Source organism: Mytilus edulis, chromosome 9 (genome assembly GCF_963676685.1).
Source record: "Mytilus edulis chromosome 9, xbMytEdul2.2, whole genome shotgun sequence".
NCBI classification, from domain to species: Eukaryota; Metazoa; Mollusca; class Bivalvia; order Mytilida; family Mytilidae; genus Mytilus; species Mytilus edulis.
This window is the reverse complement of record NC_092352.1, coordinates 55,039,887-55,067,718: the sequence shown is the minus strand read 5'-3', so window position 1 is coordinate 55,067,718 and position 27,832 is coordinate 55,039,887. Positions and strand designations below refer to the sequence as shown.

General features: G+C 31.7%; 1 protein-coding gene across 3 annotated transcripts in view; it reads left to right on the top strand.

Annotated features, from left to right (window-relative positions):
• LOC139489780 (protein NDNF-like) overlaps positions 1–26,673 on the top strand; it is a 66,372-nt gene extending 39,699 nt beyond the window's left edge. For all 3 annotated transcript variants that reach the window (XM_071276602.1, XM_071276600.1, XM_071276601.1), the window contains exons 2-5: positions 4,668–4,717; positions 7,674–7,910; positions 18,165–18,280; positions 21,196–26,673. In XM_071276602.1, coding sequence (XP_071132703.1) covers positions 7,681–7,910; positions 18,165–18,280; positions 21,196–22,550 — 1,701 coding nt within the window. In that variant the 5' untranslated portion in view covers positions 4,668–4,717; positions 7,674–7,680 and the 3' untranslated portion in view covers positions 22,551–26,673. The remainder of the gene's footprint in view (positions 1–4,667; positions 4,718–7,673; positions 7,911–18,164; positions 18,281–21,195) is intronic.
• Positions 26,674–27,832: the final 1,159 nt, after the last annotated feature.

The following is a 27,832-nucleotide window of genomic DNA, read 5'->3' as shown; positions in this document are numbered from 1 at the left end:
AACAATATTCGCATGTTTATGCCAGTGCCGAAGTAGTGGCTACTGTGCTAAAAACTCGATTAAAAATACCCTCGGGGACTTGCAGTCTACCAACAAACTTTAAGGTTTCGAACACTTGCATTCCAACATTGATAACATGTAAAATATATACATCCTTCGAAATTACTAAGTAAGACGGGAGATATTCCGAATTAGTAAGGTCGTTCATAATTATATATAAACAGTAATATCAACAACATCAAATTGTTAACGAAGTTAGCACTGCAGACACTATATATCAACTATCTGTCATCAACACCAAATAGGTTTGTTTCTAAATTAGGTATTTTTACTACGATAGAATATCTGATTCGACATCAGCACAAAATTCAGTGGAAAATGTATGCGTTTTCTCAATTATATTATACGACGTCTAGAACAATAACCAATTAGCTGATTAGCGACCTTGAGTTTCAATGGTGAAAGAAAAACTATTACCAAAGCCAATAACGGAGAAAATCCGTTGTTAAATTATTCACAATTATCGTTGTGGGGTGTATTTCCCTACCTTTTGATGCCCATTATTGGTCATCAATTAGAGTTCGGATATTTTTTTCGTCAAGTTTATTCCCACCAACACAGAAAGAAAATTCGAGTGATTATGACCCATTTGGAGTTAAATGATACTGTTCATTAAGTTGTCAAATTCGGCACGCAATCAGACTAGCAGTAATTGATTTTATCCCTTTATTTTTGATGTTTTCTTACCGTGAAAAAATCGTCATAAATCAAATCTTTGACATTAATTTAAGAGAAATATATTAAATATTTCGATACATTATGTTATCTGATACCTTCTTGTTAAAAGAATGAATACTGAGGAACGTTTTAATTATTTATGTTTTTGAACCTCACACTGTTAATATCAAGCGTGTTCTACTCATGATGATTAAGGCAATAATTAATATAATTTATAAGTTTGTTTCCTTTATTAACTCATGTCGGATGATGTTTCATAAAGTACCGTTTTACATATTTCAACACAAGTTTTCTTGTTCTTGGTTTCTTGTTTGGGTTTCCTACCGTGGTAACCCCCCCTTTTTTCAGTTTCTGAAACATCAACAAAATTTGGTTATACTTAGCTCTTTTCTCCGATTTTATATACATATAGAGATGGATTAAACTTGATCAAATTAGAGAATTGACCCTTATTTACGGAAGTTACATGCCCCAGTTACTCGTCCACTTAATTTTGATATATTGCTACATTTTGTACATGTTATGCCCTATTTAAAATAATCACTTGTACTAATTGATAAAGCCTTAAATCTGAGCACTACGCCGCCAGCTAAATGCTATAGCTAACTACAAAGGTATATATTGATTATTGTGTGTCCTATATTTGCGGGGGTTACTGTACAAGGTTACTACGATACTATATATTGGCACTATCGTCTTGTGGTTTGTCCAACATAAATAATCTTTAATTGCTAATAGTAATGATGAAGGTCAAAAAGCCAATGTGGTTATGGTTTGACAGCGATTCCGTTATCACTTTTGTGTTGTTATCTTGTGTCTTAGCATATGTAATTGCAGTATCAGACTTCAAACTTCCGTACTCTAACATTTAGTAATTGTAGCAATGCATTTACCAATACATTTTACTAGAAATCTTTTTGTCTTTAGAAAAACGTCAATGTTTTTTGTTTTAAATATAATGATATAACTAGACGTCAATAAGCTTCTGTAACAGTATAGAAACCAAAAGAGTTCTACATTTCTGTCAGATAGCGCATATAACTTTGCAGCTTTCCAAATTTGGACGATCATCAATGAAATTTAAAGCACTGAACTTGTTCAACTTGGTTTTCCAATACTTGAAACAATGTATGACATTTCCGTAGAGCTTTATTTCAAAGGCTTTATCTTTAGCATTCATGTAATTTTGTTTCTGATTTCTCTCGCAATCAAAGACAGTAACCGAGAAATTGAATGATTTTCCAAAAATATAATAGAATTAAAAAAAACTTTAAAATGACGATCAAATGTATACGTTTCTTTTATAGATATCAACAGAAATCCTCGTACTAGTATACTAGTCGGTTAGACATCAAAGCATACGTTTTTATTGCACATGAAGAAAATATTTACTTTTCATATAAATAAATTTGCCGCAAAATGACGTTATTGCTTTAATTGAATCAGTATTATGCACTAAATAACAGTATTCTGGTGACCTTGTTTTTATGTACTTATATTAAACTACTTTTACTACTTCTTGCACCCATTTTTTTTTCGGATTTGCCATGTGTGTTTCTTTACTCCAAAGTTTATCAATAATTAAACAATCTGTACTTTTCTTTTCTTTCGTCTCGAAGTTTGTATATGTTATCATGAAGTGCTACTGTCTTGTCGTGAAGATCTTCAGGCCGGTCTGAAGTTCACTTTTGTTATTGTTTACAATCGTTCAGTACCCATGGCGTCGTAGCCATATGAAATATTGTAAAAGAGGCTGGATAGATTCCAATATGTAGTATTTCACTACATTTGTTTACTGATAAACTCGACCCAGACATATCTAGTCTTTATAGCCTCTTGTGTGAGATCGTTCCTCGTTTAATGTTGATTGGCGTTTGATATTTTATTCCTGATTTCAATAATTGCGTTTTATATTCAACCCAGTTTTTTGTAAAAAAATGTGACCTTCACTAGTCTAGGCAGTCTGTTATTACCGATTGATCTAACTTTGATTGGTAATCAGGGAAAGCAAATCAGGTGTACACTGAAATCTTTATCAAAATGATTGTGTTTCTGATAACAAAATAGTATATCGTTATTATATCTCAACAACAACGAATGATTTTCTATATCCTGCTTTCATGTTGGGCAAGCTGTAATGCTTTTCGCGCAACAGTTTATTTGGGGTCCACTTTGCGGTCCGCGCTGAAACTATGTCGATTTTTTTGAAAAAGTAGAGACAATAATTTTGGTTTTAACAACTAAAATTTCCAGTGTCGGGTGTAAATTGCAGGATATTAATGCATTTAAAGGACTCATATTGATGAATTTAACTAGTTTGAGTAACTGGTGGTGGGGACCTATTTTGCATCTGCACATTTCAGATTTTTACCAAACGTATCAACAGGCTGGCCTGGTCCACTGAATAAAATAATTTCGATAGCAATACGAGCAAAATCCAGATAACTATTGTTTATATGTAAATATAACTCTACGCTTTGATTTATATCGAAAGCTTTTCTCCATAGTTTGCTGGCTGTATTGTCAAACGTTCATTTGCGCTACAGGGTCAAAGTTGCTTTGAAACCCACATGAAAACCGGTTAAAATGAATTAACATCAACGAATCTGTTCTTTCATATCCGAAACATTCATAAAGTATTATGACTTACTTTTTTTACACCGTTTTAATATAAAGAATGATACGGCATCGTTTAGAATGTTTACTCTTGACCAATCACATCAAGCTATTTTGAAGTCACGGGATGTAACTCAATATATGAATACATGTTTGGTATTCCCTTTAATTTCCGGACTGACGAGTTCTGGTTTACTGATTCAATTCTACTGTTTAGCTCTACTGTATACGCGAATTGCATAACTTGACTTAGTTTATTTTTTCAAATTTGGTGTTTTGATTTCATAATTCATGAACAGCTCCAGGTGTTTTGCGCAATACCATGATTTAGGTGCTTTTATTGTTGCACACAACCTCTGTCAAACAAACTTTAAAATACACTGTCTACGGTTAGAAAAACCTAATTAATACACAAAGACAATTGGTTATAAATCGTTAACAAATGAAAGAAACAAGTTAAATGTTAATTTATGTTATAAAGATGTCAATATTAAGCTCATCGAATGTCCAATAAAATGTTGATTTAGAAGTGAAATTATTTCATTGGTGAAACTGACAGTTTGTTAATAAGATTTTGTAAAGGTTATAATTCACAGGTGTTATGTTATAAGTCATCTTATTGGGGCTTGTGTACTTATATTTTAGGGAAGATAATTATACGTTTTGAGCTGGGAATAATGTGCTTCGTCAAAATATTTAATATAAGGTATAGCTCAGAAAATGAATATTAAATGGAGACAAAAATTTAAGTAAGCTACTAAATGGTATAATTATGTGTATAATTTTCGTGTTATTATCATATATCTTCAAACGAAGGAAATGTATTACGTATATCATCTGTCTTTTAAAGTTAGAATTGTGAGTGTGTTTAAATGATATATGCAGTCGTTACGTCCCCAGCTAAGATGGTGTTATTAATTTTTATCTTTTCGGCTGAACATCTTATATGATCGTATATTATTGATCTGACTATAGATCCCAAGTGTATTGGATCTATTGTTATAGTAATTAGCAAAATTACTGAGCTGCGGTCCTGACTTCACCTGTGACATTAATATTGGAGGTTCTCCTGATTACGGCAGACGATAGATGAGATCGATAGCAGACTGCAGTTAATACTTTCGGAGATTTATCTCTGAAAAAAATATCATATATACTTACAATATATATATCATGCGATTTACATACGCTAACTTTAAACAGCGTTTAAATAGCACAAGATGCACTGTGGGAGTACGTATTCGATATTTGAAGTAACTTCGCAATGGAAAGTGCTTTTGACAAAACTTTTAATATTGGATTTATTTTTATAGATGATCAGCAATGTGAAGGACAAGATGCACGAAGCATTGCTTCATTGAAGGTATGCATATTTTTGTTTATTCTATATTTTGTTCGAAGCATTTATTTCTTAATTTTTTGAGTAATTGAAAAATGCAAGCCCTTGATACTATATAATTTCGTGTTTTTGCGAAATAAGTTATGCAGTCTGATCGCATTTTTATGTTTAGTGTATTTAGTTTAAAAGCATTTAAACTTCATGTATTGATGACACCTTACCATTTTGAGTAATTGAGACATGCATGTTGTAATCGTTTACTTTTACAAAATTATGACTTGGATGGAGAGCTGTCTCATTGGCACTCATACCACATCTTCTTATATCTGTATATGCCACTGCAACTTTAGTTTCATATTTTCACGAAATACAACATGTACCACTTCATCCATAACATGAGACAAGTAAAGATTCAGTTTTTCATATCTAGCTCTATACCTATTATAGTGAAAGCTTATTTGAAAAGTTTCTCTCACCTATTTTTTTTTTTTTTTTATATAATTTTGCTAGATATATTGTCATGGTTGTAATGCGAGTAAAACATCATTTAGATATATCAAGTTTCGAACAAAAATTTCGTGTTTTAATAACTTTTCACAAAAAGATAAAAAAGATAGAATGATTCAGTGAAGTCGGAGAGTACAAATGTATATGCTGTTGACCTCAACCTATTCATAAGCAAAACGAAGAAAATTAGTAATTTGTAAAACGATAAACTTACTTATTCGTCTTTCGTTAAAATCCTATTAAATTAAATGGTCATCGCGTTATATAATTTTTGTCTGGGAGTTGTTTCGCATTTCATTTTATATAATTAATATTTTTTTTTATTATTTAAAAAGGCAGATGTGTGATTAATTGAATGTTTCGTTTATCATTTTGGCTATGTCTCAAGTGTTAGATTAGTTAATTTATACATGTAAAAAAAATTGTTTCAATTTGATTGTAATCTCAAGTAACCATATGCCCTACTTTATTTTATGACTACAAATTTCATATGAAAAATAAATTAAGTATAAAACTTTAACACCTTTGCGAAAGGACCAGATACAAGCATGCACATTAAACCGTACATTAAAAACGAACACTTCAAATTCTAATAGTACCAATTAGTTAAATTATATGTTTTGCTGCAGAGTTTACCTACCGTAATGCAACTCTTCTTGTTAGTGGACCGAGTAGATCAATGAACTCGTCTCCCTTTGGACTTTCGTTCTATTTTGGGAACATTTCCGGAGTGGAAATCCGCATGGCAAATTGAATTTTGGAAATACTTGAGGCATAACTAAGACATTAATTTTTTTTTATTTAAAAGATAGAGATAACAAACTTTTTTCAGTTACACCAGAAACAAATGAACATCGTAAAGAGATAACAAGGATCTGACACAGTGACATACTAATGAAAATGAAACCTCATGGTAATTGACACGTGTTATCAATGTTCTGCTTCCGACATTCTTTTTCAAATGAAAAGTTATCACAGAATCGCAGCTTATTTCTAAATTCAGCATTTAATTTACTATTTCGATCAGTGTGGATGACAGACTACAGCAATGTGCGTTTGATAGATATTGAAAATGTTTACTCTGTGGGCTAAACAAAGTCTCAAAATCCCACGATGTTCTACAGATTGTTTCTGTTAACCGCTATTTTAGCAAAAAAAAACACGATGGTCTGTGACTTTCTGATTTCTTGCACGTTGCGCTTACCATTTTGCATACAAAAGTTTTTTTCGAACATATTTATTAGAGTCATGGTCATTAGAATGCAGCAACATGGTACTGAACATGCATGAAATATTTGTCACTGGCATAAATCGTGCAGCAGTCGGTCAATCTTTTTAAAACATTTTCATAGTTAAATTTGAATGGTGAAATGGTTTCATATACATCTTTTGTGTTTGGGGGCGAACTACAAGTCATCTTCTAATTTAGTCATAGCTAGATAAATATATTTTTATGTAACCATCTGACATGTTTATACTCTAATCATTTTCTTGTTTATTATGTTTTACTGTTATTCCACAATTCGATGAACTACAACAATAAAAGATAAGACATTGACTGAAATTAAAATCTTTCACTTTTGAGCCCCAACGTGATCCCTCAGTCCATTCGTTTGTCGACTCGTTACTTATTCTGATTTAGGAATGATTTGATATTTGACCTAAAACTAATGTTTAGGTGTACTAGAGCAAGCTATTTCTTATGTACAGGACAGTCTCTATCTATTTGTCGATTCCTTAAATATGAATTATTGATTTTTTTCGGTACACATTATTAGTGTCTTGTTGATATTTTGAAAGGTTCCTAATTATACCGACTTTTCATTAACCAAAAATCTCATTTCTCAGTGGTTACAATTATCATTCAAAGTATCATCAAACAGCTGCTCTGAAAATCGCTGACTTAACATTATGAAGTTCAAGGCCAAAAGTCAAACCATTTCTTAATACATAAGCTGTGATACCAGTAACGAACAATTTAATGAAAAGTCGATTTAACCTGATTTTATAGTTAGAATAACCTCTCACTTACGTTAAATATTCCAAACTACATGTGTACCAAGTCAGGAATATGACAGTTCAGTTGTTATCCATTCGTTTGATGTGTTTGATATTTTGATATAGGACAAGGTTACTGATTTTCCAAAAAAATACTTTGATAATGATTGATATAATAACCTCTATTGTCATATAAACAAATTAAAAAACAATTTTGTGAAAAAAACAAAAAGTAAAAATCACAAAAATACTGCACTCCGAAGAAAATTCAAAAAGGAAAGTTCCTTATCAAATGGTTATATCAAAATATCAAACACATCAAACGAATGGATAACAACTGAACTGTCATATTCCTGACTTGGTACAGGCCTTTTCTTATGTAGAAAAGTGGATTTAACCTGATTTTATAGTTAGAATAACCTCTCACTTACGTTAAATATTCCAAACTACATGTATATAATATTATTTTTTTCAGGTTCACAATGATACGAGATTTTAATTGTAAAAAGTACATAATAACCGTTGTGAAACTTGTCATTTTAATTGGTATGTCAGATCGAATTGCTGCACGAAACCTCCCTTCAAAACAAGCACAGACCGGCCAAGAATTCTACACTGATATAAACACTGTTGATTTTACTTATGACACCAACAAAGTACTTCCGGAGGGATCGGAGGTAAAAGCCTATCTTCTAGTCAACGAAACGATCAAGTGAGTTCAAATTGTGGGTTAATTGTAGTATTAATCTTATGATTTATGTGTATTTAAACAAAATATTGAGGTTGTATCTTTTTATTCTTCAAAAATTGCGGGAAATTAAATGTCTTTGGTCTTTCAGTATATATCCCCCCTGCATGCCGTAATTGTATTTAATTGTTTCAATGAACTTTACAAGGTGAATTTTCCGAATAGTTGTATTTTGATACTATTCATGTTTTCTGTTTTCTAAATATCTGCTGTCGGTGCAAAGAATGAAATGTTTTAAATTTGTCAATTCGAAGATGACCTTATAGACAGCGTCCTTTATATTTTCATTCTAAAACGATATATGATATATATTATTAAAAAATAAAAAAAAAAACATTTTTACGATGTACTGTAAGCACTAGCATTGTATACATTGAAAACTCTCCTTCATAATATTTAGGGGAAAATCTGCCTATCTTGTGCAGCATATATATATATATACTATATCCATTCTGTCAATTGCGGTTGCCGTTACTTGCTGTCTGCCTTATTTGATTTTCGGTTGTTGTTTGGATGCCGATGGATTTTTTCAAAATTGGCTTTTTGTTTCGTATTTAAAACTGTAACTTCGGTCGTCCATAAATGTAAATTTTATTGAAGCAAGTGCCTCTCGAAAAAAAACTAGATAGCATTCTGTATTTGAGCTTTTCTACAACTTGAAATTTAAAAAAAAAATGGGATATTGACAAACCTTATGATAGTTTAAAAATGGAACTTCTGTTGCACTCATTGACTGGTTGATGTTTCTTCAATCTGGTTTCCTTTATGAACAAAGGTGTAAAGGAATGTCATTGAATGACATTCTGAATTCGAGCACGTGACATAACAAGGGTAACAATTCACCTTAAAGAGGTCTTGGATTGAATCGTAATTTCAGAAATAGATTCATGTAAATAAACATCTAAGCACTTATGTATGTGCTGTTAAATTATGATCAGCGAGTACAGAGCGATTCAAAGATGCATGAAATAAGACGTGCAATCCAACTGAATAATTAGTCTTTATACGTTACGTAATTAGTTCTTACGTTACGTAATTGACCCAAAATTAATGAAATAAAAAAACGAATATAAACACATGTATAATCTTGCTTTAATGTGGTGGAGTTGTACATAGCAGGTTGATGGCTTTAATGTGGTGGAGTTGTACATAGCAGGTTGATGGCTTTAATGTGATGGAGTTGTACATAGCAGGTTGATGGCTTTAATGTGGCGGAGTTGTACATAGCACATTGATTCAGTTATACCTTCCATATCATTGAAAATGATAGTTTGTTTCATGAATTTGTAATTAACAAAACCTGGTAGCCCGACATACGGGAAATAGTATGATCTTTTAACATTAGAAGATTTGTTGCTTAACGTCCAGTGGCAAATATTTAGAATCAACAATACGAGGTAGCTCGACATTCGGGAAATGATATGACCTTGAAACGTTTGGAGAAAAATGATTGATTGATTTGAAGATTTGTTGCGTAACGTCCAGTGGCAAATATGTCATGTGTGTTCAGGAGGATGGGACATAGAAAGGAATATTGGAAGTAAAAGTTATATTTTGATGTGGTCCTGTAAATTCAGTTTGTTTTTGAAATCTTATTTTGTCTTATCTGGCCAAGAAGTACAAATCTTATTTTTTCTTATCTGGCCAAGAAGTACAAATCTTATTTTGTCTTATCTGGCCAAGAAGTACAAATCTTATTTTGTCTTATCTGGCCAAGAAGTATACAAATCTTATTTTGTCTTATCTGGCCAAGAAGTACAAATCTTATTTTGTCTTATCTGGCCAAGAAGTACAAATCTTATTTTGTCTTATCTGGCCAAGAAGTACAAATCTTATTTTGTCTTATCTGGCCTGGAAGTACAAAATGTAGCTACCAATTAGTTTCATTTGATCTTTACTTTTAAATAAAAAATGTATATCCAATGTACATGATAATATTCAATACATTATGCTGTTAAAGAGACATACAAATAAATTAAGACAAAAACGTGTAAGCATTATTGTAAAATGTTTCATCGAATGCCATCTCTTATCAAAATTGAAAACAAACATTTTTTATGAACTTCTTGGAGTAGATTAAGCTTTTAGTAAATGCATTTCTTATATATCATTACTCAAAATTAATATATAACCCCTATGAAAATTCTGTGGTATGCAGTACTTATTACTGTTGAAGAGACATAAACTTCTAGGAACACAATTGTATGTATTATCGTAAAATGCATCGAATGCCATCTTTTTAAATAAATTGAAAACAATTTATGAATTTCTTAGAATAGATTTTGGTTTTAGTTAAGAATGTATGTCTTTGATATTTTTGGATAAACACTCTAAATGTGCTAAAATCTATCAAAATTCCGGTTTTAAGGTGTCTTTAGGTATTTATGTTTAGAAATAAGCAGTAGTAAACGATTTAAATCTGTTTGAAACCCGCTGTGAAGCAATATAAGAAAAATGGCCGTAACAATTTTTAAATGGGGATGGCTGGTTTTCAGCATTAAATGGTGCATAGTGCACAATTTTCACTTTAATTTTTATGTACAATGCGTGTTATAAAATTAGAAGATGTGGTATGATTGCCAATGAAACAATTATCTAACAGAAAAAACAACTGGATCGGATTTAAGCAAGTGATAGAAAACCATACAATCTATGCTGTTTTGTACCATAGTTCAATAAAGGCTTAACTTGTCGAATCAGACTATGAGAAAATTGTGAATGGACTTATCCACTTAAGTAAATTTACTCTAGTGTATATAGTTGATATACTGGTATTGTTGTGCTTTTTAAAAATAAATAAACACTCATTTATTCCATAAAAGGATTAAAACATTAAAATCATTCATTTCGTGTCTTTTTAAATAAGATTGACCAACACCGAGATATTTGTTTTTATTTGGAATTGTTTGTTTTATATTGAGAAATGTGTTATATTTTATAGTATTGTAGATTTAAAATGTAATTAGCCCAGGGAGACATGATATTGCAGATTCGTTATTATTGCTGTTCACAATTGTCACCTCCTGTATATCAAAATGTTGTTTATGAAATAATTATTTTATACAAATTAGCCAATTGGAATTTGTATTAAGTCATCATATATTTAGGGCACATCTCAAAGGTCTAAAATTATTTTTTACATTTACCAGAGAACCTGCAGAAAAAACGGTAACAACTGACGTTTTAATAGTTTCGTTTTCATTAAAATAAGCCTTATAAAGTTTATAAATATTGTTCTTTGCTTCTATTAAGGTTGATATACATGCGAATATTGCATCTTCGCTGAATAAGTTGTATGTAGGGACCAGCTCGCCGACGCCGAGTGCGTGATTTTCTCGCTACTTTGAATAGCCATATGTGGCCTTTGGCTGTATTCTGCACTTTGGTCGGGTTGTTGGTGTCTTTGACATATTCTCCGTTTTCAATTTCAATTTTAGTAAATGCTATGATAGTGTTTAAGGAAGAAGACTCATATGAATGGCGAAACGAAATGAATTACGACTTCCATCGTTTGTTTTTATTACATATAATAAATCTTATACTAACAACATATATCATTACAAAGCAAAAAATCCAAATGGATTTATTCATTTAATCAGATTTCGTTGATTTTTTTTTTTTACGACATTGGACCCTTGTTATGCAATATTTGTCAGCCGCAGAAATGCTACACTGCGTTTTCATCAAAACAATATATTATAACCTTGCAGTAATTTGTCATAACTGCCATAACAACTATTGATTTCTTGTTTAATCTGCCACTGTTTAGGTCTAGAGCAATGATTCTGAGGATTTATCATAGTCAATTTCAGACAGTAACATACATCAAATTTCTGCCGCTGAAATGAATTGTTATCTCTTGCTTTTGATCTCAAATCGTTAACATTTCTACTGTACAAGGTCATTTTAACCAGCAAAGTACATTTATTTGGCGTTAGACTTAAGCTAGACTTACAGGACGAGACTGAATAGTATTTTATTTTAATCTGATAGAAAAATGAAAATGTAAACGAACTATTTAACAAACCAGTGGATGTTATCATATGAGAGAATGGTCAATAATGGCCGTCATATCGAATATGCATGCATGAACTATTTGCCACTGGACGTTAAGCAACCATATGCAATCAAGCAACAATAAGTGTCAACACAACTTATACATAAAGTTTGAGGAAGTTGAAAAAAGATTATCTACATAAAGATAGATTCCATACAATATTGGAACATGAAAAATAAAAAGGACGATATCAAATAGAACAAAAAAAAACAAAGACAAGCCTGAACGGATTTGATTGCCATCGAGAACAATTACATGTACTTAAATTGCAACGACAAAGCTGCTATTGCAAGAAAGGTAAAACTCACATTGCAAGTACCACATGTAACATATAAATTTGCAAATTTTAAAGATTTCATACAAGATGTTGTCAGCGATATAGCGAATCGTCTGGTCGGAATGAGGACGATTCTGGAAAAGTTCCTAATCTGTAACTATTGCCCTTATCGATATATAGACATTATCTGAGTTTCACTGAGTTTCAAAATCGCACGTCTAATTTTCGAGTTTGACATTTTGCAAATAGGCTAAATAAATGTCTTTACTTGTTCTCGTCATAAATATTTACTGATTACCAATTATTTGATGTTTAACAGCATTTAATCAATCAGTCATAGACCTAAGATTAAGGTAAAACTTCATATAGAGGTGCTCCTAATTAAAGGAGACTCATACTAAGAAGTAGAAGGTTATACGCTGATACCCATTCACTGACTTTTCGTCATCGGACGGTTTTTTTTAGAGTTGGTGGAACAAGTTCAATATTACGTGAGCTGAAACCGCAATTATTGTTTATAGACATCACTTTGTTTACTTAATTGGCTTCACAGGTGAATCGAGTTTCATCTCTCTGCAAATCCTTTCATCATTTTTATTGCAGTTAATTACCAAATCTCTTTGCATTTAATTATTCGTCCATTAAGCTGATCATTGCTCACAGCAGTAAGTCCAAACTTCAAAAGTGCTGTTATAACGGCTTTCATTTATCACTCTTTTTAAACGTTTGTAAGATTTCGGTTTCCTTGCTACAAACTATCAGCCTTGACCTAAGTTTTCATAGGATTTGGTGAAAAAATATGTGTTGCTTGAAACATTTATTAGTGCTGTTTTGTCATGTATAATTGACGTTTTTTTGTTCCTAATTTTTATAATGGTCTGGGTTTTGTTATTTTATATTTTGTTTTACCTATTGCGTATCTGTATCAAAATGAATTTAACATTTAATCCAAAATCTCAACTTACAATAAATAAGATCCATGAATCGCCTATCATACGCCGCTTGTATCCCGGGTATTAATAGTTTGATCTACGTCAAGTGGCAAATATTTCTTGAATACACAAAATGAGAAAAAGAAATCAAGTAGGTGAATTTTGAAAAGTGGTTTAACCGGAATGAAGGGCGGAATTAGAAACTCAAACGTCGGGTGATGTGATCTAGGAGGTAATCTGATTTATTTCAATCACAATTCTGAAATAGACATCTCAGCTGCTAAGCTGCCACTCATATTTGTCATGAAGCCTACGAGGTCGAATTCTATATGGGCGAAGATGGAACAAAGATTACTCAAAAATGAAAAATAAAACATATTATATGTTTTGTAGTTATCATAATTAATTGTAAAAACAAAATTAAGAATGGAAATGTGTCAAAAAGACAACAACCCGACCAAAAAGCAGAAAACAGCCGAAGGCCACCAATGGGTCAATACAACAAGAAAATCCCGCACCCGGAGGTATGCTTAAGCCGATCCCTAAACAGAAATGTGTAAAAATTGCATTTAAAAACAAATAATTTAGTTAATATGGCCTCGTTTTAGGGCACACGACCGATTCTTTACACACTGTTTAATTATCTGTTCAAATTACTCTAGCTGCCGTAAAACTATCACTTTTAATAACACGTCGTACATTTTCTTACCGTTTTGTCTGCGCACCTAAGACAGGTAAAGCGAATAAAAACGATAATTAGATATGGTAATGATTATTAGATACATCTCGCTTCGGATTTATAACACGTTAGATAAGAAGGACTCAAGATTTATACTCCTTTCAGGTGCATATTGAGGTATCATATTTTTCATAATGCTTTTTCACTACTATTTGATGATAGCATAGAAAAAAGTATATACTTTACAAGGTTGTAAGGATGTGGTTTAATTGATTTACATGGTTGTTATAATTTGTAAACACAAGTTTATATTAATAAAGAATATGTATTGAAGAGGAAGTAAAATATAGTATTTTGAAAAAGATCTTTCTTAGGGGATTGATAAACACTCACAAATTTAACGCCACCACATATACATGTGTTTTGTTTTCCTTTACAATTGAAGTCGTTTATATATGACTGAAATATTTTATAAAGTACAGTCACTAACATTAGAAGTTAGGACTGCATGACATCAAAAAGCCTGTCATATGTTAAGTGAAAAGAAAATGTCGGTTGATGAGAACAAAAGCGTCTACTTCCAAATAACACTTCGAAATTTGTTTTCCTGGTTTAGCTTCTATCTCGCGAGATAACGGTCCCTGTGATTTGTCATGATTTAGTTATTTGAATCAAGTGTAAAAGAGAAAATGTTAATTGAATAATTTAATTAATTTCCTCAAGATTGGCACTTACGAGGAAAACTAAAAAATGTTTCCTAAGAATAAAGTTTATTAACTTTTAGCTAATTTACATATGAGAATCAAGGAAGTTATTCTAAAAGGTCACGATTAAAAGGTCACGATATTGAAACATGAGGTATGCAGTGGTATAATGATAAATAGGTATTTAATGTTTTACATAAGACGTCAAAACAAGAGGTTTAGTAATAAACGAGTATTAATGATCTACGATTTAGAAATAAATATTGAAAAGTAAATTTTTATTTATTAAAGCTCATATTTTGTTCGTTTTTTTAAAAAATAGTCTAGATATTTTTTTTTGCTTTTTACCATATCAAAGCTAGTTTACAATAAAGCTCCTGTATTTATCAAACATGAGGAATGTTACTTATAACCGATGTCATATTTTGATTATGACTATACCTTTGTGTCTAATATAGCTCTGAGTCTTCCGGACTGACACTTTTCATAAGTTTTTATTTAAAGAGCTAGGTTATTTCCCCCTGAAATTATTTCACTCTAATGTCATTAAAATTTAAAACGTCTTCCTTTATTTATTTCAAGGTTCTAAAAACTTTATGACGCAATTTTTAATCGGTGACTAGATTATAATCATTTAAGGAATGACTGTAATATTTTTTCTGTCTATGAAGAAATAACATAAAACATTTGATGCACACTGAATAACGCGCGTAGCGGGTTATTTAACAGTGTGCACCACATTTTTTATGTTATTTCGAATAGACAGAAAAAATATTACAGTCATTTCCTATAATTTAATTCTAAATTCCATTTTAAACCGTAGAAAACCATGAAAAAACGTTGATGACGTCACGGTCACATGACTAAATAATGTCTATGGGCTCATAACAAAATAACGTCAGCCAATCAGAAGACGCGTTACATCCAAAATAAAATTATTTAAAGATGACTCAAGACAATGATAAAAAGATAGGTAGAATGGCAAATAAATGTAAAGGTGTGAAAGATACAAGAGGGACAATCAAACTCAGTCATAGATTGAAAATAAACTGACAACGCCATGTCTAAAATGAAAGAGACAAACAGACAAATAATAGTACACATGACACAACATAGAAAACTAAAGACTAAGCAACACGAACCCCAATAAAAACTTGGTGTGATCTCAGGTGCTCCGGAAGGGTAAGCAGATCCTGCTCCACATGTTTTAAAATTGTTTAATACAACATTTTAAACTCCCTCGTCAGTTGTTACCTTACTCTGATTATGATGTGTTCTGCAAGTGCTTCATCACAGATAAAGGTGGCCTTTTTGGGGGCTTGTTGTGGATAACGCTATATCTGTTCACTGGTTTAGATAAATAGTTAACATAACAAATTGTTTTGCACAATAATAAGCATAAGGGGCCAAGCAATTACAAAACAAATACATACATACACTATTAAGACAACCGTATGTTGAACAATTTCAGGGGTGGGGCGTAGAATGCGTACCAATTTATACGATGGATCAAGGCCGTCTTGAAATGATGGCACGTAAATGTGGTTTTTATATAATAACTATATAATAACTATATAACTATAACTATGATAAATTACTAAAATTGGGCGGAATTTTGTTCGCCCTTTTTTACAACATGATGCGAATCCAGCTTCCTATCTTGCTATCTATTGGTTTTGGTCAACATATTTTCTTGTACTACAGCTACCGAACAGGCTACATCGCTGATATTATCCAGATCTATTATTTCATTAATTTCTTTTACGGTTATTGAAAGGTTGCGAGATTACGCACTTTCCAATTTTCTCTTGCACTCAAAGTTCAAGCACACCGTAAATAAGAATACGTATGTATAGTATTACATCAAAATTGTAAAAGTGCGGAATTTATTATACCTCGGCCATTCATCCGCACACCTTTTGTCTCAAAATAAATTTTCAAAAGGTTAATTTTAAGGACTGATTTATTTTATTTTATAGTAATGAAAGTGTGCATGAACTTTATGTTACAGTCGCGGGACACATTTCCGTGTTAAAAAATCAAGTGTTCTGTGGTGAAACAAGCACCATTGTGGTTACCATGGTTAAGATGTAAAATTAAAAAAAGCATAATATCCCAAAAAGAGAACAGTTTAAGGCGTTATTTGCCTCCTGGAATTGCAACACAAGATATTAATGAATATTTGCAAAGTTTAGACATCTTAATTTAACGTTGCTTTCGATTTAGCGACTATTGGCATCTTCTTTTTCTAATTTTTGTCAGATGTTGCCGTAAGAATTTTTTTTCTAATGTGAAATGTGATAGAGTTTAAATTAAACACATCGATGTTGACCTTGACATTATGTGACATTGATATTGAAAATCTGTGTTCTTGACCTTGAAATTATGTGAGGACAAGTATTCTTTTTATAGTATATTTACGCAATTAGTAAGAACTCAAGATTTGATGGAATGCATTTCTTAAGTAATTTACACATTCCAAGGATAGATTTAGAGTTTAAAAAAAGAATCTTTGCATATGCATTTGTGAAATCATTGCACCTTTCAACAACTCTATAATTCTCTTATAATAAACGTTTATTTCACATTGATTGAAAAGATGTTAAGAAAATGAAAAAGGCTATCAAAGAATCAACAGACTTTGCATTAGACATAACAAAGTTAATCGCTGGATTAAATACAACCCTGAAATAGAAACGTTCTGGTATTGTCTAAGACAAACTGACAGAAAGTGAATTTAGATGAAATGCTGCAACGACTCTGAATAATTCAGCGCACATCTTATAAACCATGTGTAAAATGGTTTAAACTTCGATTACAGACATAACACTGACACAAAAAGGGGCAAAAATAAAATGACATGTCGATTTTTCTTTAATAACGCATAGAACCTGAATTACCGAAAATATAAGACATTAAAACAGACCCTACCAACCACGAAAATATTCGACTAACCACGAAAACACCCGACTCCTCTGAGAAAATAAACAAGCAAACAAAGTCAAACAACAAAAAACAAGACATGGTCGAGATTTCTCGATTTGGTACATAAGCACAATAAATGGCTTTTAATAAATAAAAAAAATGTGTTTTGATTGCCAAAACAGTTTAAAAAAAAAATCTGAAGGCCTGATTTATTCACAAAGAACACTGATCGAAAAACAAAATAATATACAGCAACGAACGACAATTACTGAATCACAGGCTCCTGGCTTGAGAGAGGTACATACACAATATGGCGGGATTAAACTTGTTTGAAGGCATCAAACCATTCATCCTACCTGGGACAGTGGTGTGGTGTAACAGTACAACATTAAAACTACTAGTATAATACAATGTAGAAAATCATCTAACAAAAATACAGACCGGAAGTGGCAGGGTATTTATACATCCCAACAACAAACCCGACACTTAATACAGATCTGAGAGTACTTACTGTTACTGACATCTAGTTCAGAGCCAATATTAACTAATAATAAGTTTTTGTTTTCAGTGTTCACTGGTGATACAATGGAGAGATTGAGATGTCATATTTTTCTATGTATTATACATTTGTAATTTATTTCCAGGGTACTATTTCTGATCGAGGAAGACAGTCCAGTATCGTTGAAAATCACCCCATGTGCGTCTGCTGTTGAATCAAGTGTTTTATATAAAAGTATATCTGATAGTAAGGATTATGAAGGTAAATACTGATATAGTTATAAAACCTCGGAGGGGGTGGTTTGTTTTGGGTAGCTTCCCTTTTTTTATTTTCATGTAAGGATTTCAGCTGGTTTGTCGAGTAAAAAGTATAGTCAGATAGTGTTCAGTTGGGTTCCCCAGGTTTTCGAATAAAAACACTCGAAACAACCACCATGTGCCAATGTCATTAAGGTCATCAAAATGCGGACAGTGACTCAAATATGTCAATGACCGTTTACAAATGTAAACAGTCATAATTAACTTCTTTCTTGTCAATCAAAGTAGTAAACTGTTTGACCACACATGCTGGTAGCCACAATACTCTCCTACCTTTTCAATTATGTTATTACTATCTCTAATTGGGGTTATTGTTGAACCTTGTGAAAAGGTCTTTTGTGTATTAATATCGTAAAATGAATGGATCTGTATTTTATCTACCCTATTATTTTTGTGGGTTTTTTTTTCACAAGAAGGTGAATAAATATGGTTGTATACACTGTTTAAATTAATAAAGCATTAATTGAAATTATCGGGTTCCTTCACATACAGTGGCAAATTTTACATGCATATCCAGGTCGAAAAATCTTAATGTGACCTAATCACGAACCAAGTCTCTTGCGAGAAGAATGCTGCTGTCGTGTTGGAATCTTAGCTTAAACAGCAACAATCTATAGACATGTCAACCAAGTAGCACATACAATATTTATTTTGGGTTGACTTTTTTTATTACTACTCCTGTGTCACAAAATTTGAGGGAAGCAGTATATTCAAAATGTTAGGCTTTTAATTTGAACCAACCAATGGCTGTCTAGAACAACTGACCTCCCGCAACACTCAAGGCAAGCATGGGACCACCGAGGTGGTTTTATTTTCGACGACTAATTCAGATATAATACACAACTAACCAACTAGCAAACCTGCTAAATTATTCAATTGAAAAATTATATCTTCTGCATTATTTTTTTCACAAGCTGAGAAATTATAAGAACTACACTAATTCTGATAGAGAAAAGCTGTCAGACATATTCATAACCATATTTTCGTATAAACCCTCACGTGCAGCTATATTATAACCTTTTTCTTGTTTATAAGAAAACTAAATAGTAATGTATTAAATCTACTTGGTTCGAAACTGATCATATGTTGTTCAAACGTGTTTAAGAAAAACGGTAATCAATCAAAATTACCTCAGAATTGAAGTTAACATACATAAATATGACATCATGGCTATCAATGCTCTTTAAACATGGTATACTTTGGAATGAAGTAGAAATATATATAAATCTGATACACGAAATGCTTTACAGAGCATTATATATGTCTTCATGGCTATCAATGCTCTTTAAACATGGTATACTTTGGAATGAAGTAGAAATATATACAAATCTGATACACGAAATGCTTTACAGAGCATTATATATGTCTTCATGGCTATCAATGCTCTTTAAACATGGTATACTTTGGAATGAAGTAGAAATACATATATAAATCTGATACACGAAATGCTTTACAGAGCATTACATTTGTCTTCATATAATTTTTAGAAATTAGGGAAATTTTAAATAAATATGAGCTTTTATTTATATTGATGGAGTTAAAGTTATTTATGAAAGAGAAGCGACAGATACCATAGGGACATTCAAACACGTGGCAACGCCATCGCAAATAAAAAAAACAAACGAAAAAAGACCATAAATATTTAGTGGCTGTTTGTCTCAAACAGCCACTAAATATTTGATAAATATTCATTACTTATGATTTTCGATATCGCCTCGATCGATCTCGGAACCTTGCGATCCGTTTTAGTGCTTAATATATCAGTTTCCAGATGATTTTCGAGTTCATATTGTACATGTCCTGTTAAATCTACAATATGAATGCATTGTTTACACTAAAACTGCAGTTTCCTCATTGACATCCACGTTGCAGCGATGCCAACAGTGCATCATCAGAGTTCGTCACCTAAAAAAACTTCTGCAACCAATTACAATGAGCAGACAAAACATATATATTTTCAATAATCGAAATAGCGTATGGCAAGCTTTATCCCAGACCGTCATTATGTATGCAGATATTTTTTTTTATGTTATCGTAGTGTTAGGTCTATGTATTGTTCTTATTTCTGGAATTCCACTTGGATGGTGTTTTTAATAATAATTTTCTTTGAAGTTTGGAAACCACTAATTACAACTGTGTAATTTTAGACAAGTAAATGACAACGTTTTACAGAACTATGAATTATAACGCTGTGTTATTTTTATGCATAGAGTATAATGAGTTTTCGACATGTTGAATTGTGCCAAGACTGCAAGAAAGGTCACTTAGGTACAAAATCAATCACATGGTCTTGGAAATCTCGTTAGCGTAAAAGAACAATGAACCTCTCGTACTGCAAGAAGGGATAAATATTATGCATAAAAAGTTATATTTATCTATTTTTTATTACCAAAATTAATCACAATTTTACGTTTTATTCAATGTCATTCGTTCTGTAATCTCTGCAGCTTCTTGCTTTTAAAACAGCAGTATCTTTATTCATTTTTGCTAAGATGTTTTCAATGTCAAATATTTTATTTTACCCAAAAGAAACGATTTTTTCCAAAGAAATGTAATACATGTAAGCAATAAATCATGAAATAAAAGATCGTCAAGGTACCATGCATGCAAAGTAGTTAACAGCAACTTAAATTTGATCGTAGTTTCCTTGCAATTTGTTTCTAAATTTGAATTGAATAAAAAACACAAGGTGAAACATCATGCTGTCAAAAATGGTAATGATGCTTAACACACGCACATGCACACACACACATATATATATATTAGCATCAAATATACTATTATCATATCCTTTGCGCATTATAAGTTTAATTGATTAGAACTGACGTTTATAAATATGCAAAATTTATCCCATTTCAGATGATCCATTATTTGAAGAGCAAGTAAAACCAACAAATCCAGCAGGAATACAGTTGGATTCGTATGTGGGTTCAGAGGCTCATACTTTTCAAAGAAGCGTTAATTCCACTGGAGTTTATACAGTGTTCTTAAGGCCAATTGAAAGTGACACTTATGTAAAATTCTTCCTTCGATTAAAAAAGCTTGCAAGGGATAGTACATTTTATCCATCTTTACCTAGAAATTCCGCAATTCGTGCAGATAGCATACGGCGGAAGAGTTTCACAGTTTCTTGGAACCGTAGTCAGGACGAGACCCCTTATGGGAATATTATAACGTATTGTGTATCTGTGAGTGCTAAAAAGAGTTCTGATACCTATTGTTCACTCATGTCTAATATGTTTGGAGATAAATTGCCGGTAGCATCCAAGAGTAGAGGATTCTTTTTTCCGTGGGAGGACGAAGTTCCAAAAAAATTCCAGAGTAAAGCAAGGCCAGTGAAAAAAGTGAAACCAAGAGATATTCACTATACCTGTGTAGATACAAATACAAAATATATTTATACCCAGGCTAGACCTGGGAAAACTTATTTCGTAAATGTGTATGCGATTAATAAGCGGACTAATATGAGTAGTGCATATAAAAAATTAGAAGTAAAGACAAAAAAACGGAAGCAACGGGACAGAATTCGAAAATTGAGAGATGGAAAACTTCAAGAGTTAGAGTTTAAAAAATCAAAATTAAGATTTGATTTTAAATATGACCTTAAAAATACCAGTGATCTATTTCTTGCCGTCCATTCTTGTACTGGTAAAGTGACGTTAAAAGTAACACGTGGTTCCATACGTGGTGAGTCAGTTTTTGTGAAAAAAGTGAAACGTTCTTCCAATTTTACACTTGAAAATTTGAAGGCGGATACTTATTTCATAGATATAGTTAGCCGAAAAAGAGATGCTCCAAAGACTGCTAGATTAGTGGTATCTAGAAAACAGTCAAAACTTAGGTACCCTATCTTGCCTCAGAAATCGGAAGTGTTTCTGGTTGACAATAGTACTACAAGTAATTCATTAACTATAGGTTGGCGAGTAACGAAATCAAGACGGAAATTTTGTATATATCAAAAAGAAATTTCAGTCCGACGGAAACGGCGGCGGAATTATAATCAGTGTAGTAATAAGAACCAATCTCCAGTTATTGATAGTAAAAAAGTGAAATGTATGAAAATTAGACATCAAACACCTAACATGGTGCTAAATCATCAAATCAGAAACTTAAAAAGTAACACTCTTTACCAATTTGATGTTGTAATACAACTCGGTAAAGGTTATTCATTACTGTATAACAGTTTACAAACAGCAACAAAACAACATTTATGAAATAATTGTACATAGGTAATATCCGGTTCTCCGGAGGAAAAATGTCACGAGAGCTTCTCTAAGTTCTCAAACTTGTGCATGATGAAGATTACTCCAAAAAATGCACATGCCGTCTGCACTTTTTTTTTTAAATCGGTATCAAACGTGTTGTTATTAGTCTATGAGGGTATTTGGTGCCATCCCAAGTGTTAATCCATTGCTGTTAAGGGGAGGGGTGCCTTTAAATGAGATAATTAAATGTAACATATTAAGTAAAATTAAAAATGGAAATGGGGAATGTGTGAAAGAGACAACAAACCCGAACAAAGTGCAGAAAACAACCAAAGACCACCTACGGGTCTTCAACATAGCGAGAAAATCCCGCAACCGGAGGTGTGCTTCAGCTGGCCAATAAACAAAACATATTTTGAAATCGACAGTTAGTAAGAAATAGTTATGCAATCGACTGCAAGTTGTACTTTATATACTTAATGTATGCATCACAACTGTCGACAGGGCGGCTATTTTGGCTGTTTAATGGTGTAACAATGTTTACACATAAAATGGATGATAAAAAGGGTAATTGCCGAAAAAATCATATCCCTCTTTTACCATTGGCTGTGTCAAGCAATGCATGGCCTTTTTAAAAGCATTCCCTCTCAATATTGGCAGTACATAATGTTGAACTTGCCCATGTCCTAGATATTATGCGAACTACATAAATTAAATAAAAATTTATAAACAACTCCATGTTCACCTCTACCCTATGATGATACACCAGGTACATATTTATTCAAATAAAATTTCTTGGTTTTTTTTAAGTTAACTTGTAATTGCCGATCAATTGCGTCAGGTTTTTTTTAAATAGTAAATTTTATATGTTATAGTTTAAACAGCCCCAAAAAATAGGGGACATCTAAACTCATAGACTCCAAACTGCATCCTTGATTGACACTTGGGACTAAAAATAGACTATAATTGTTTAAGTACAAGAACGAGAACTCGATATGTTTGTCTGTGATTTCTGGGGCGTCTTTTGTGATAGCCCGGACTGCCTTTGTTGAACACTTCAAATGCCATTCCGAATATGTGTGATTAGTCAAAAAATAATTTGCAATTACATGTCTTGTTTAGTATTGTATGCCATTGTCTTATTTTAAAATGTTGGTGCAGAAAATTTGTTTAGTTTTAACCAGTTACACTCGTAGTACCCAATTTCTGTAAAACCACGTGGTCTGAGACCATGTAGTACGATCTTATGATATCAGTCAATCAACCGAATATCAATCAACCAATATATTTAAATACCGAAGCAGAACATATCAATCAGTCCGTCTGTCAGTCATTTTCCCTGTCGGTCTCGGTAAAGGACTTGTCCATGTTCTAGAAAGTATAGACATTTTGAATATTTTAAGTACAAATTCTCAGTCACAACTTATTTTTGCATTAATTAGGAAGAAAAAAGGGAAAGCGAAGTTTCAAAGAAAACTGTTGATTCAAATATACTAAGAACTTATATTATAAACCTCAAATTATAAAAACAAAAAACGGATTTTCTGCACCAGTGTTTTTTTATGTACATGTCTTTCATGTTTTGTTGTCTTATCAATTGATGTTAATGTTCATAATTGTTTGTGTTCAAAAACGATGTGTCAAGATTTAAAGTCTTTCATGCATTTTCATTCATGATTTATTCATATTGATATATTAAGTGTCCATATTTTTATGAAAATTTAAAAGGTAAATGATTTCAATAGGTTTCTGCGTCATTTTCAAACTAGTTATTTTTTTAAAACAAATTCGCATCTTTGAAACTTGACACAATTGAAAAGTTTTCATCAGCTGTGCGTGGTCCTACTATTCAACCTACAAAATAACGATTGTGAACTGCCATTCATTTAAAAATCGTATTCATATGCGTCATTTTATATCATTAAATTCAAAGGGTCCAGTGTAAATAAATGATTTTATTGTTAAACTAATAAAATATCAGATTGTGCAATTTATTTCGTAATTTATTTTTCACCCTGTTTCTTTTAATATAGGCCAGAAATCCTTTTTATTGGCCTAAGTAATTTATTTTCATTATTATATATATGTAAGTGAAACAAACATTATTTTCTTGTAAATGCCTAAAAACTCTTTTATTCGTATTTGAGAATTAAAGTTGAGAAGCCGTTCCAAAACTATTGCAATGCCAGATTTCTTGATATACGAACCAATGGTTCCGCCCTTCGATCTGCATAAAAAAATCCCCTCCCTTTGTTTTGCTATAGAATCGAATATCCTCATCATTTATTTTTTGCTTCAGAAAGTTACTTTTTGTCTCCGGACAAAAAATGTAGGCGGCTGTATATTTATAACACCATAAGCCCTTCCTGTATTATGATGCAACAGTTTGGTGGTGTAATAAGCATTTAAAGCATTATGAAGACTTACTTCAAACCCACTATATTCTATTTAAATAATAGAAGGTGCTGCTACAAAACCTTGAAACTTCCAATCCCGTGGTATTATAATGACGAAAACTAATGGACATGTCTCATTTCCGATTTTTATCTTGTAGTAATGTAAGTGTTATTTATATGAAAGGCTCCAATTTAGTCTTCCTTGCATTGATTATTCACAAATGTCTGTAAGCCGTCTAATGAATTACTATGTCCACTAAAGAGTTATGGTCAATATGTATGAGTCATTCATAACAAGACAATTTATCAGCCCCAATAATATATTCATCTTTTATATAAGATGAAAATTGGTCATGATTAATTTTGATGATTCTTACAGTTACGATTTCCAATAGGTATAGTTTCTTTTCTTGAATTAATCATGTGAAAAGACAGCTAATAACTAACGGTGGTCGACCTTCAGCGAACTTTTGCAAAACAGACTCGTAAATTTATGTAATAATTAGTCGGGAAGATATTATTGATATTTACTTGTTAGGGCATAATTTGTTTGAATGAAATTTGTAGCGCTGTCTACTTCCCGCTGATAGCAAACTTTAACTGAAATATCGTTTACGACTATAATAATACATGTTCAGTTATATTTCAAAATTTCGTTTTTTAAATAACTGAAAGTTATTTGATGTATACATTTATTAAATTCCTCACTTTTACTACCGCAACACACAATTTAACCCGGTCAGGATTCTATTTTAACACAATTTCTTGCTTACTCACTTCCATGTTGCATGACTGCATCTTTTGTTAGCGAATTATTATTATTTTTTTTCGAACAAATCAAGTTTACCTATTTTAAAATCCATGGTCAAGTGAGCTGAAAATTTTAATAATAACTACCCTTTGTCACGTGATTATACCTCCGTGCCTAGTACCATTGAATGATGATAGGCTTTGTTCTCCTGTCCATACTTTTTGAAAATTTAAAATTATTTGTTAAATTATTATTGTAAATCTTATATTGCAAGTCACTGACAGTATCGCATAATCTAAATGCATTTTTTAAATTTTAAAATGCATTTTGAAATGTTTTTTATTTCATTATTGTTCAGGTGACCATATATTTAATACAACACCTTTAAAGTTGACTTTTAACTAATTTGATATCTTTGTAGGGGGTCGTTCAGAATGATAAGAATACTTTGATCTAAATTTTTAATTCCAAATGCAATGAAAGTGAGATGGGTTGGGTTTTTTTTTTGTTATATTCATGAAAACTTTAAAAAAGATTATAGCATTTATAACTACTAGTCAATTTGAAATAACGTATTTGGAAAAAAAAGTTGTGTTTTAATACTTTGCTTTATGATTGTAAAAGCTATTATGAAATACCCCATGACAAACCAGTTGTTGTTTTATTGTTACCATATATCATATATATAATTGACTCTCTGTCCAAACCTGGCTATGTAAAGATTGACGTAGACTATAGCCATGGACATATACCATTGTTGAATCATGGCATTATGTAAATGTTTCAGCATTGTTTTCATAATCTTATCCAAAGATGTATTTATTATTAAATGTTGAGCTTAAATATCAAATATGACTTTTTGTATAAATTTTGAGGCAACCATCCTGTTATATATTTTGATATGTTGTTATGTATTAAACTTTATTTATTTCAGTATTTTGAGATTAAAAAGCATTGATCATTGGTAATAAAATAAGAAATACAATACGATTTACTGTTTTCAAAACAAAAACATATAGTTATTTAACAAAAGTTAAAATAACAAAAATACCAAACTAAAATCCAAGGAAAATTCAAAACTGAAAGTCCCTTGTCAAATTGGAAAACCAAAAGCTCAACACATCAAACGAATGGAAACCAACTGTTATATTTCTGACTTGGAACATGCATTCCTTATGTAAATAATGATAGATTAAGCCTGGGGTTTCTAGCTAGCTAAACCTCTCACTTGTATGACAGTCGCCTAAAATTCTATTTTATTGACAATGCGTGAACAAAATAAACAGACATAATAGGTAAAAATGTTAAAAATATGGATACAAAAGACTCATAAATGATAATGGCTGAAATTCAGCCGCGTAAAATACAGAATATTCTGAAGTTTATTGAAAACAAAGATGCACAATCATTTTCATTACGCAACTGTGTAAAGGTGATGTTTTAGTTTGGAACATATATTTTCTTTTAGAAACTATTTCCCTGTCTTCATTTAAGATTTAGATTTTCCAACTTTCATAAGCTATCCTTAAAAATAGTAACAAATAATTAAAAAGAGTATGAGAGGATAAAGAATAGTATGTCTTAATGGTATGTGTGACAATATCTGTTTGTTTCCTTGGTTTGTCTCTGTATAATTGAATTACCAGATTTGAACATCGATAATCTACTGTCACCTTGATTTGGTACGTTAATCGAATCACGATATTTGAACATCGATAATCTACTGTCATCTTGTTTGGTACGTTAATCGGATTGCGATATTTGAACATTGATAATCTACTGTCATCTTGTTTGGTCCGTTAATCGAATTACGATATTTGAACATCAATAATCTACTGTCACCTTGTTTGGTACGTTAATCGAATTACGATATTTGAACATTGATAATCTACTGTCATCCCGTTTGGTACGTTAATCGTATTACGATATCTGAACATCGATAATCTAATGTCACCTTGATTTTGTTCGTTTATAATTTTGTAACTCCGTTTGAACAACTTGTGCCTTATATAACTTACAATGCAAGACAAATCAGTCATTGTACGTATAAATTATATGTTAGACAAATCAGTCATCCAATTTCAGTATCCAGATGTTACACTTCAAGTTGTTTTTTTCTATACCAAAAGTCTGAGACAGATTGC